The 12,500-nt window shown below is 48.4% G+C and overlaps 1 protein-coding gene across 1 annotated transcript in view; it reads right to left on the bottom strand.

Moving 5' to 3' along the window:
• The window catches only part of myo7aa (myosin VIIAa), a 62,764-nt gene that overhangs the window by 9,631 nt on the left and 40,633 nt on the right, over positions 1-12,500 (bottom strand). Inside the window, exons 26-32 of the mRNA XM_064984726.1 lie at positions 11,807-11,896; positions 11,453-11,580; positions 11,168-11,294; positions 10,861-10,980; positions 10,432-10,605; positions 9,826-10,053; positions 143-310 (exon numbers count right to left, since the gene is read on the bottom strand). Of these exons, the coding sequence (XP_064840798.1) occupies positions 143-310; positions 9,826-10,053; positions 10,432-10,605; positions 10,861-10,980; positions 11,168-11,294; positions 11,453-11,580; positions 11,807-11,896 (1,035 nt within the window). The remainder of the gene's footprint in view (positions 1-142; positions 311-9,825; positions 10,054-10,431; positions 10,606-10,860; positions 10,981-11,167; positions 11,295-11,452; positions 11,581-11,806; positions 11,897-12,500) is intronic.

Genomic DNA, 12,500 nt, shown 5'->3' with positions numbered 1-12,500 from the left:
AAAAACGAGTTAAAACAATCACATATTATGATCAAAATAATTGAAAGTAAAGCCTGGTAGTTTACTAGATCAAACATCAAAACCTGTGACATCCAGAGTCCCTAGAAGGGAGCCTGGCAAATCGTTCCTCAGCGAGGAGCACCTTTTTATGGGCAGCCATGATGACGTGGGCCCATTTCTCCACGCTCCGGGAGGAGCTAACCTCTCGGTCGGGGATGTAGGATGGGATCAGGCTCAGCAGACGCTCTGTCAGGATCTCAGAACCATAGTCCACATAATACTGCTGACTGGCTAACTCTGCTAGGTCATCCTAGAGAGAGAGAAACGGAGGGAGAGAAAGAGAGAAGGGGGATTAGTTAGAGCTAGGATCAGAACCATAGTCAACATAGTACTGCTGACTGGCTAACTCTGCTAGGTCATCCTAGAGAGAGAGAAAGGGAGGGAGAGAAAGAGAGAAGGGGGATTAGTTGGAGCTAGGATCAGAACCATAGTCAACATAGTACTGCTGACTGGCTAACTCTGCTAGGTCATCCAAGAGAGAGAGAAAGGGAGGGAGAGAGAGAGAGAAGGGGGATTAGTTAGAGCTAGGATCAGAACCATAGTCAACATAGTACTGCTGACTGGCTAACTCTGCTAGGTCATCCTAGAGAGAGAGAAAGGGAGGGAGAGAGAGAGAGAAGGGGGATTAGTTAGAGCTAGGATCAGAACCATAGTCAACATAGTACTGCTGACTGGCTAACTCTGCTAGGTCATCCTAGAGAGAGAGAAAGGGAGGGAGAGAGAGAGAGACAGAGGTTAGGGTCAGGATCTGAGATCCTTAGTTCGCATAGTACTGCTGACTGGCTAGCTCTGTCAAGTCATCCTGGAGAGAGAGACAGAGGTTAGGGTCAGGATCTGAGATCCTTAGGTCACATAGTACTGCTGACTGGCTAGCTCTACCAAGTCATCCTGGAGAGAGAGACAGAGGTTAGGGTCAGGATCTGAGATCCTTAGTTCACATAGTACTGCTGACTGGCTAGCTCTGTCAAGTCATCCTGGAGAGAGAGACAGAGGTTAGGGTCAGGATCTGAGATCCTTAGGTCACATAGTACTGCTGACTGGCTAGCTCTGCCAAGTCATCCTGGAGAGAGAGACAGAGGTTAGGGTCAGGATCTGAGATCCTTAGTTCACATAGTACTGCTGACTGGCTAGCTCTACCAAGTCATCCTGGAGAGAGAGACAGAGGTTAGGGTCAGGATCTGAGATCCTTAGTTCACATAGTACTGCTGACTGGCTAGCTCTGTCAAGTCATCCTGGAGAGAGAGACAGAGGTTAGGGTCAGGATCTGAGATCCTTAGTTCACATAGTACTGCTGACTGGCTAGCTCTACCAAGTCATCCTGGAGAGAGAGACAGAGGTTAGGGTCAGGATCTGAGATCCTTAGTTCACATAGTACTGCTGACTGGCTAGCTCTGTCAAGTCATCCTGGAGAGAGAGACAGAGGTTAGGGTCAGGATCTGAGATCCTTAGTTCACATAGTACTGCTGACTGGCTAGCTCTGCCAAGTCATCCTGGAGAGAGAGACAGAGGTTAGGGTCAGGATCTGAGATCCTTAGTTCACATAGTACTGCTGACTGGCTAACTCTGTCAAGTCATCCTGGAGAGAGACAGAGGTTAGGGTCAGGATCTGAGATCCTTAGTTCACATAGTACTGCTGACTGACTAGCTCTGCCAAGTCATCCAGGAGAGAGAGACAGAGGTTAGGGTCAGGATCTGAGATCCTTAGTTCACATAGTACTGCTGAATGGCTAGCTCTATCAAGTCATCCTGGAGAGAGAGACAGAGGTTAGGGTCAGGATCTGAGATCCTTAGTTCACATAGTACTGCTGACTGGCTAGCTCTGTCAAGTCATCCTGGAGAGAGAGACAGAGGTTAGGGTCAGGATCTGAGATCCTTAGTTCACATAGTACTGCTGACTGGCTAGCTCTACCAAGTCATCCTGGAGAGAGAGACAGAGGTTATGGTCAGGATCTGAGATCCTTAGTTCACATAGTACTGCTGACTGGCTAGCTCTGTCAAGTCATCCTGGAAAGAGAGACAGAGGTTAGGGTCAGGATCTGAGATCCTTAGGTCACATAGTACTGCTGACTGGCTAGCTCTACCAAGTCATCCTGGAGAGAGAGACAGAGGTTAGGGTCAGGATCTGAGATCCTTAGTTCACATAGTACTGCTGACTGGCTAACTCTGTCAAGTCATCCTGGAGAGAGAGACAGAGGTTAGGGTCAGGATCTGAGATCCTTAGTTCACATAGTACTGCTGACTGGCTAGCTCTGTCAAGTCATCCTGGAGAGAGAGACAGAGGTTAGGGTCAGGATCTGAGATCCTTAGTTCACATAGTACTGCTGACTGGCTAGCTCTACCAAGTCATCCTGGAGAGAGAGACAGAGGTTATGGTCAGGATCTGAGATCCTTAGTTCACATAGTACTGCTGACTGGCTAGCTCTGTCAAGTCATCCTGGAGAGAGAGACAGAGGTTAGGGTCAGGATCTGAGATCCTTAGTTCACATAGTACTGCTGACTGGCTAGCTCTGTCAAGTCATCCTGGAGAGAGACAGAGGTTAGGGTCAGGATCTGAGATCCTTAGTTCACATAGTACTGCTGACTGGCTAGCTCTACCAAGTCATCCTGGAGAGAGAGACAGAGGTTAGGGTCAGGATCTGAGATCCTTAGTTCACATAGTACTGCTGACTGGCTAGCTCTGTCAAGTCATCCTGGAGAGAGAGACAGAGGTTAGGGTCAGGATCTGAGATCCTTAGTTCACATAGTACTGCTGACTGGCTAGCTCTACCAAGTCATCCTGGAGAGAGAGACAGAGGTTATGGTCAGGATCTGAGATCCTTAGTTCACATAGTACTGCTGACTGGCTAACTCTGTCAAGTCATCCTGGAAAGAGAGACAGAGGTTAGGGTCAGGATCTGAGATCCTTAGTTCACATAGTACTGCTGACTGGCTAGCTCTACCAAGTCATCCTGGAGAGAGAGACAGAGGTTAGGGTCAGGATCTGAGATCCTTAGTTCACATAGTACTGCTGACTGGCTAACTCTGTCAAGTCATCCTGGAGAGAGAGACAGAGGTTAGGGTCAGGATCTGAGATCCTTAGTTCACATAGTACTGCTGACTGGCTAGCTCTGTCAAGTCATCCTGGAGAGAGAGACAGAGGTTAGGGTCAGGATCTGAGATCCTTAGTTCACATAGTACTGCAGACTGGCTAGCTCTACCAAGTCATCCTGGAGAGAGAGACAGAGGTTAGGGTCAGGATCTGAGATCCTTAGTTCACATAGTACTGCTGACTGGCTAGCTCTGTCAAGTCATCCTGGAGAGAGAGACAGAGGTTAGGGTCAGGATCTGAGATCCTTAGTTCACATAGTACTGCTGACTGGCTAGCTCTGCCAAGTCATCCTGGAGAGAGAGACAGAGGTTAGGGTCAGGATCTGAGATCCTTAGTTCACATAGTACTGCTGACTGGCTAACTCTGTCAGGTCATCCTGGAGAGAGAGACAGAGGTTAGGGTCAGGATCTGAGATCCTTAGTTCACATAGTACTGCTGACTGGCTAGCTCTACCAAGTAATCCTGGAGAGAGAGACAGAGGTTAGGGTCAGGATCTGAGATCCTTAGTTCACATAGTACTGCTGACTGGCTAGCTCTGTCAAGTCATCCTGGAGAGAGAGACAGAGGTTAGGGTCAGGATCTGAGATCCTTAGTTCACATTGTACTGCTGAATGGCTAGCTCTGCCAAGTCATCCTGGAGAGAGAGACAGAGGTTAGGGTCAGGATCTGAGATCCTTAGTTCACATAGTACTGCTGACTGGCTAACTCTGTCAAGTCATCCTGGAGAGAGAGACAGAGGTTAGGGTCAGGATCGGAGATCCTTAGTTCACATAGTATTGCTGACTGACTAGCTCTATCAAGTCATCCTGGAGAGAGAGACAGAGGTTAGGGTCAGGATCTGAGATCCTTAGTTCACATAGTACTGCTGACTGGCTAGCTCTGTCAAGTCATCCTGGAGAGAGAGACAGAGGTTAGGGTCAGGATCTGAGATCCTTAGTTCACATAGTACTGCTGACTGGCTAGCTCTACCAAGTAATACTGGAGAGAGAGACAGAGGTTAGAGTCAGGATCTGAGATCCTTAGTTCACATAGTACTGCTGACTGGCTAACTCTGTCAAGTCATCCTGGAGAGAGAGACAGAGGTTAGGGTCAGGATCTGAGATCCTTAGTTCACATAGTACTGCTGACTGACTAGCTCTGCCAAGTCATCCTGGAGAGAGAGACAGAGGTTAGGGTCAGGATCTGAGATCCTTAGTTCACATAGTACTGCTGACTGGCTAGTTCTACCAAGTAATACTGGAGAGAGAGACAGAGGTTAGAGTCAGGATCTGAGATCCTTAGTTCACATAGTACTGCTGACTGGCTAACTCTGTCATGTCATCCTGGAGAGAGAGACAGAGGTTAGGGTCAGGATCTGAGATCCTTAGTTCACATAGTATGCATAGTATTGCTGACTGACTAGCTCTGCCAAGTCATCCTGGAGAGAGAGACAGAGGTTAGGGTCAGGATCTGAGATCCTTAGTTCACATAGTACTGCTGACTGGCTAACTCTGTCAGGTCATCCTGGAGAGAGAGACAGAGGTTAGGGTCAGGATCTGAGATCCTTAGTTCACATAGTACTGCTGACTGGCTAGGTCTACCAAGTAATCCTGGAGAGAGAGACAGAGGTTAGGGTCAGGATCTGAGATCCTTAGTTCACATAGTACTGCTGACTGGCTAGCTCTACCAAGTCATCCTGGAGAGAGAGACAGAGGTTAGGGTCAGGATCTGAGATCCTTAGTTCACATAGTACTGCTGACTGGCTAACTCTGTCAAGTCATCCTGGAGAGAGAGACAGAGGTTAGGGTCAGGATCTGAGATCCTTAGTTCACATAGTACTGACTGGCTAGCTCTGTCAAGTCATCCTGGAGAGAGAGACAGAGGTTAGGGTCAGGATCTGAGATCCTTAGTTCACATAGTACTGCTGACTGGCTAGCTCTACCAAGTCATCCTGGAGAGAGAGACAGAGGTTAGGGTCAGGATCTGAGATCCTTAGTTCACATAGTACTGCTGACTGGCTAGCTCTGCCAAGTCATCCTGGAGAGAGAGACAGAGGTTAGGGTCAGGATCTGAGATCCTTAGTTCACATAGTACTGCTGACTGGCTAACTCTGTCAGGTCATCCTGGAGAGAGAGACAGAGGTTAGGGTCAGGATCTGAGATCCTTAGTTCACATAGTACTGCTGACTGGCTAGCTCTACCAAGTAATCCTGGAGAGAGAGACAGAGGTTAGGGTCAGGATCTGAGATCCTTAGTTCACATAGTACTGCTGACTGGCTAGCTCTGTCAAGTCATCCTGGAGAGAGAGACAGAGGTTAGGGTCAGGATCTGAGATCCTTAGTTCACATTGTACTGCTGAATGGCTAGCTCTGCCAAGTCATCCTGGAGAGAGAGACAGAGGTTAGGGTCAGGATCTGAGATCCTTAGTTCACATAGTACTGCTGACTGGCTAACTCTGTCAAGTCATCCTGGAGAGAGAGACAGAGGTTAGGGTCAGGATCTGAGATCCTTAGTTCACATAGTATTGCTGACTGACTAGCTCTGCCAAGTCATCCTGGAGAGAGAGACAGAGGTTAGGGTCAGGATCTGAGATCCTTAGTTCACATAGTACTGCTGACTGGCTAGCTCTATCAAGTCATCCTGGAGAGAGAGACAGAGGTTAGGGTCAGGATCTGAGATCCTTAGTTCACATAGTACTGCTGACTGGCTAGCTCTGTCAAGTCATCCTGGAGAGAGAGACAGAGGTTAGGGTCAGGATCTGAGATCCTTAGTTCACATAGTACTGCTGACTGGCTAACTCTGTCAAGTCATCCTGGAGAGAGAGACAGAGGTTAGGGTCAGGATCTGAGATCCTTAGTTCACATAGTACTGCTGACTGACTAGCTCTGCCAAGTCATCCTGGAGAGAGAGACAGAGGTTAGGGTCAGGATCTGAGATCCTTAGTTCACATAGTACTGCTGACTGGCTAGTTCTACCAAGTAATACTGGAGAGAGAGACAGAGGTTAGAGTCAGGATCTGAGATCCTTAGTTCACATAGTACTGCTGACTGGCTAACTCTGTCATGTCATCCTGGAGAGAGAGACAGAGGTTAGGGTCAGGATCTGAGATCCTTAGTTCACATAGTATTGCTGACTGACTAGCTCTGCCAAGTCATCCTGGAGAGAGAGACAGAGGTTAGGGTCAGGATCTGAGATCCTTAGTTCACATAGTACTGCTGACTGGCTAACTCTGTCAGGTCATCCTGGAGAGAGAGACAGAGGTTAGGGTCAGGATCTGAGATCCTTAGTTCACATAGTACTGCTGACTGGCTAGGTCTACCAAGTAATCCTGGAGAGAGAGACAGAGGTTAGGGTCAGGATCTGAGATCCTTAGTTCACATAGTACTGCTGACTGGCTAGCTCTACCAAGTCATCCTGGAGAGAGAGACAGAGGTTAGGGTCAGGATCTGAGATCCTTAGTTCACATAGTACTGCTGACTGGCTAACTCTGTCAAGTCATCCTGGAGAGAGAGACAGAGGTTAGGGTCAGGATCTGAGATCCTTAGTTCACATAGTACTGACTGGCTAGCTCTGTCAAGTCATCCTGGAGAGAGAGACAGAGGTTAGGGTCAGGATCTGAGATCCTTAGTTCACATAGTACTGCTGACTGGCTAGCTCTACCAAGTCATCCTGGAGAGAGAGACAGAGGTTAGGGTCAGGATCTGAGATCCTTAGTTCACATAGTACTGCTGACTGGCTAGCTCTGCCAAGTCATCCTGGAGAGAGAGACAGAGGTTAGGGTCAGGATCTGAGATCCTTAGTTCACATAGTACTGCTGACTGGCTAACTCTGTCAGGTCATCCTGGAGAGAGAGACAGAGGTTAGGGTCAGGATCTGAGATCCTTAGTTCACATAGTACTGCTGACTGGCTAGCTCTACCAAGTAATCCTGGAGAGAGAGACAGAGGTTAGGGTCAGGATCTGAGATCCTTAGTTCACATAGTACTGCTGACTGGCTAGCTCTGTCAAGTCATCCTGGAGAGAGAGACAGAGGTTAGGGTCAGGATCTGAGATCCTTAGTTCACATTGTACTGCTGAATGGCTAGCTCTGCCAAGTCATCCTGGAGAGAGAGACAGAGGTTAGGGTCAGGATCTGAGATCCTTAGTTCACATAGTACTGCTGACTGGCTAACTCTGTCAAGTCATCCTGGAGAGAGAGACAGAGGTTAGGGTCAGGATCTGAGATCCTTAGTTCACATAGTATTGCTGACTGACTAGCTCTGCCAAGTCATCCTGGAGAGAGAGACAGAGGTTAGGGTCAGGATCTGAGATCCTTAGTTCACATAGTACTGCTGACTGGCTAGCTCTATCAAGTCATCCTGGAGAGAGAGACAGAGGTTAGGGTCAGGATCTGAGATCCTTAGTTCACATAGTACTGCTGACTGGCTAGCTCTGTCAAGTCATCCTGGAGAGAGAGACAGAGGTTAGGGTCAGGATCTGAGATCCTTAGTTCACATAGTACTGCTGACTGGCTAGCTCTACCAAGTAATACTGGAGAGAGAGACAGAGGTTAGAGTCAGGATCTGAGATCCTTAGTTCACATAGTACTGCTGACTGGCTAACTCTGTCAAGTCATCCTGGAGAGAGAGACAGAGGTTAGGGTCAGGATCTGAGATCCTTAGTTCACATAGTACTGCTGACTGACTAGCTCTGCCAAGTCATCCTGGAGAGAGAGACATAGGTTAGGGTCAGGATCTGAGATCCTTAGTTCACATAGTACTGCTGACTGGCTAGTTCTACCAAGTAATACTGGAGAGAGAGACAGAGGTTAGAGTCAGGATCTGAGATCCTTAGTTCACATAGTACTGCTGACTGGCTAACTCTGTCATGTCATCCTGGAGAGAGAGACAGAGGTTAGGGTCAGGATCTGAGATCCTTAGTTCACATAGTATTGCTGACTGACTAGCTCTGCCAAGTCATCCTGGAGAGAGAGACAGAGGTTAGGGTCAGGATCTGAGATCCTTAGTTCACATAGTACTGCTGACTGGCTAGCTCTATCAAGTCATCCTGGAGAGAGAGACAGAGGTTAGGGTCAGGATCTGAGATCCTTAGTTCACATAGTACTGCTGACTGGCTAGCTCTGTCAAGTCATCCTGGAGAGAGAGACAGAGGTTAGGGTCAGGATCTGAGATCCTTAGTTCACATAGTACTGCTGACTGGCTAGCTCTACCAAGTCATCCTGGAGAGAGAGACAGAGGTTAGGGTCAGGATCTGAGATCCTTAGTTCACATAGTACTGCTGACTGGCTAGCTCTGTCAAGTCATCCTGGAGAGAGAGACAGAGGTTAGGGTCAGGATCTGAGATCCTTAGTTCACATAGTACTGCTGACTGGCTAGCTCTACCAAGTCATCCTGGAGAGAGACAGAGGTTAGGGTCAGGATCTGAGATCCTTAGTTCACATAGTACTGCTGACTGGCTAGCTCTGTCAAGTCATCCTGGAGAGAGAGACAGAGGTTAGGGTCAGGATCTGAGATCCTTAGGTCACATAGTACTGCTGACTGGCTAGCTCTACCAAGTCATCCTGGAGAGAGAGACAGAGGTTAGGGTCAGGATCTGAGATCCTTAGGTCACATAGTACTGCTGACTGGCTAGCTCTGCCAAGTCATCCTAGAGAGAGAGACAGAGGTTAGGGTCAGGATCTGAGATCCTTAGTTCACATATTACTGCTGACTGGCTAGCTCTACCAAGTCATCCTGGAGAGAGAGACAGAGGTTAGGGTCAGGATCTGAGATCCTTAGTTCACATAGTACTGCTGACTGGCTAGCTCTACCAAGTCATCCTGGAGAGAGAGACAGAGGTTAGGGTCAGGATCTGAGATCCTTAGTTCACATAGTACTGCTGACTGGCTAGCTCTGTCAAGTCATCCTGGAGAGAGAGACAGAGGTTAGGGTCAGGATCTGAGATCCTTAGTTCACAAAGTACTGCTGACTGGCTAGCTCTGCCAAGTCATCCTGGAGAGAGAGACAGAGGTTAGGGTCAGGATCTGAGATCCTTAGTTCACATAGTACTGCTGACTGGCTAACTCTGTCAAGTCATCCTGGAGAGAGAGACAGAGGTTAGGGTCAGGATCTGAGATCCTTAGTTCACATAGTACTGCTGACTGGCTAGCTCTGCCAAGTCATCCTGGAGAGAGAGACAGTGGTTAGTGTCAGGATCTGTGATCCTTAGTTCACATAGTACTGCTGACTGGCTAGCTCTGTCAAGTCATCCTGGAGAGAGAGACAGAGGTTAGAGTCAGGATCTGAGATCCTTAGTTCACATAGTACTGCTGACTGACTAGCTCTGCCAAGTCATCCTGGAGAGAGAGACAGAGGTTAGGGTCAGGATCTGAGATCCTTAGTTCACATAGTACTGCTGACTGGCTAGCTCTGCCAAGTCATCCTGGAGAGAGACAGAGGTTAGGGTCAGGATCTGAGATCCTTAGTTCACATAGTACTGCTGACTGGCTAGCTCTACCAAGTCATTGTATAGACGAAAAGAGAGAGAGAGATGTTTTCCTGGTTTATTTCCTTTTTGTTTATGGTCTATTCCACTTGCTTTGGCAATGTAAACATTTGCTTCTCATGCCAATAAAGCCCTTTGAATTAAATAGAATTGAATTGAATTGAGAGAGAGAGAGCTAGAGAGAGAGAGAGATGGTCAACGTGATTGTAAAACTCACCCTGTCACAGCGGTACTCTCCAAACTTTACCCCCCGTACAGTCTGTTGGTAGATGAGGTTGGTGGCCACAGCGTCGTCTGCAGGGTTGTGCCAGGGGGTGAATATCTCCTTCCTGTAGAACAGTCTCCAGGGGGCGTTTCTCTCCTGGGCACCCTGCTCCTTGGCATACTGCTCACACTGGGACACCGCGTCCATCACATGGTCCTTTCCACTGCCTAGGGAGGACACCTGGTGGTACACACACACAGCTCACACTGGAATACTGCACATGCATGATGTGTATGCGTGTGCATGCCTGCCTGTGTACCTGTGTGTGTGTTTGTGTGTGTGCATCCTTGTGTGTGTGTGTGTGTGTTTGTGTGTGTGTGTGTGTGTGTGTGTGTGTGTGTGTGTGTGTGTGTGTGTGTGTGTGTGTGTGTGTGTGTGTGTGTGTGTGTGTGTGTGTGTGTGTGTGTGTGTGTGTGTGTGTGTGTGTGTGTGTGTGTGTGTGTGTGTGTGTGTGTGTGTGTGTGTGTGTGTGTGTGTGTGTGTGTGTGTGTGTGTGTGTGTGTGTGTGTGTGTGTGTGTGTGTGTGTGTGTGTGTGCGTGTGTGTGGCTGTGTATTACCTTGTCAAACAGGGCGATATAGAGAGAGAATCCAAAGCGGTCTCTGAGGCTGATCTTGTCTGCCAGGGCGTTACACAGCTCCATGGCCGTAGTAGCTGAGTCTGTCAACAACGTCTTAGTGGTCCCATCCATAAAGGTTACTGGCAACATGATGGGCTTCTTAGACTTAGTGGCCTGGGAGAGAAGAAAGAGAATGGAGAGGGAGAGAGAGAGAGGGAGGGTGGAGGAGGGGAGAGGGGGGTGGGGGAGAGAGTGGGGAGGGGGTGGGGGAGAGAGGGGGGAGAGGGAGGACAGATGGGAGGGGGGAGAAGAAGAGAGGTGGAGAGAGGAGAGGAGAATGAGAGGTAAGGGATATTTATTTGTGTGTGTGTATGTGTTTGTATGTTTGTTTGTTTGTTTGTTTGTGTGCGAGTGTGTGCGTGTGTGCACCTGTAGCTCCAGCCAGGACGGGGGTTGTGTTCTGGTGCCGTTAACAAATGTGCGTCTGAGTCTCTCCTCGCAGTAGGGGGCGTATCCAGGAGGACCACCATGGATGTAGTTACGCAGGTACTGGAGGAGACAGGATGTAATGCAGTTATAGAGGAAGGGATGTAATTATAGAGAAAGTATAGAGTTTAACAATGGCTACATCCCAAATGGCTCTGTGGACCCTGGTCAAAAGTACTATATAAAGGGAATAGGGTGTAATTTGGGACGCAAGCAGAGAGTATATAGTAGTATGTGTATTCTGACTGACCTTGACAAACTTCTCAGAGGGAGCGAAGCAGCCGACACACAGAGAGATGAGGATCCAGCCGCGGGCGTGACTGCTCTTAGAAGGATTCTGGTTCAACTGCTTACAGATCTGGCAGTAGATCTCATCCCTACAGAGTACACACACTGGACAGGTCAGAGTGTGTGTGTGTGTGTGTGTGTGTGCGTGTGTGTGTGTGTGTGTGTGTGTGTGTGTGTGTGTGTGTGTGTGTGTGTGTTTGCGTGTGTGCGTGCGTGTGTGGGGGTGCTCGTATGTGTGTGTGTCTACCTCAGGGCAGGTCGTAGTATTCCGTTGCCGATGATGAAGTGGAGTTTCTCCAGGTTAGAGGTGGGCCGGTCCTCTAACATGCTGTTGCCATGGAGACTAATCTCTCCGTCGTTCAGGCGCTTGGTCACCTAACAGAAAACTCATCATCAACACTAGACATTCTATCAGATCTACACACTGTCTGTGTCCCAAATGGCACCCTATCCCTATTTATAGTGCACTACTATTTATCATGGAGCATAGGGCTCTGGTCAAAAGTAATTTACTAAATAGGGCCATTTCACCACTTTTAGGATGCTTTCAACTCCAACACTTCCTCCACAGTGATACTCCTCTCATCCTCTTCTCTCTTACCTCCTCGGTAATCTTGGACTTCTTCTTCAGGGTGAGGGACACTAGTTTGTGTCGGACACTGTTCTTCTTGTTGCTGTCTGAATGGGGGGTCTATAGGGGAGGGGTTACAGCAGGACACAGTTTATGAATCAGATAGGAAACGTCTTCTAGGAAGCACTACTGTGTTGTACTATCCAGAGCAACACTGGGTATCAGACCATGACGGTTTAACTAAGGTAGAATCTAACCGAATGAGATTATAGCTAAGTGTTATTATCGATTACTCCCACCTCTTCCCTCCTCCCTCATTTTACATTTTAGTCATTTAGCAGAAGCTCTTAATCAGGTCTTATTCATTCCTCTTAAGACAGATAGATGAGACAAAGACATATCACAGTCGTAGTAAGTACATTTGTCCTCACAGCACAGTTAAATATTTACTCCAACCTCGCCCTAACCCTGGAGGGCCTGTAGTTCTCTCTCTCCTCTCAACACTCCCTCCCCCTGCAGGGCCTGTAGTTCCCTCCCTCCCTCCCCTCTCCTCTCTCCCTTTCCCTACAGGGCCTGTAGTTCCCTCCCTCTCACCTCTTTGTCCCCCATCAGGGCCTGTAGTTCTCTCTCTCCTCTCAAATCTCCCTACCCCTGCAGGGCCTGTAGTTCCCTCCCTCCCCTCTTCTCTCAACTCACTCTTTCTCTGCAGGGCCTGTAGTTCTCT

This window comes from Oncorhynchus masou, chromosome 13, assembly GCF_036934945.1.
Source record: "Oncorhynchus masou masou isolate Uvic2021 chromosome 13, UVic_Omas_1.1, whole genome shotgun sequence".
NCBI lineage: Eukaryota > Metazoa > Chordata > Actinopteri > Salmoniformes > Salmonidae > Oncorhynchus > Oncorhynchus masou.
This window is presented reverse-complemented; position numbering and strand designations above follow the sequence as displayed.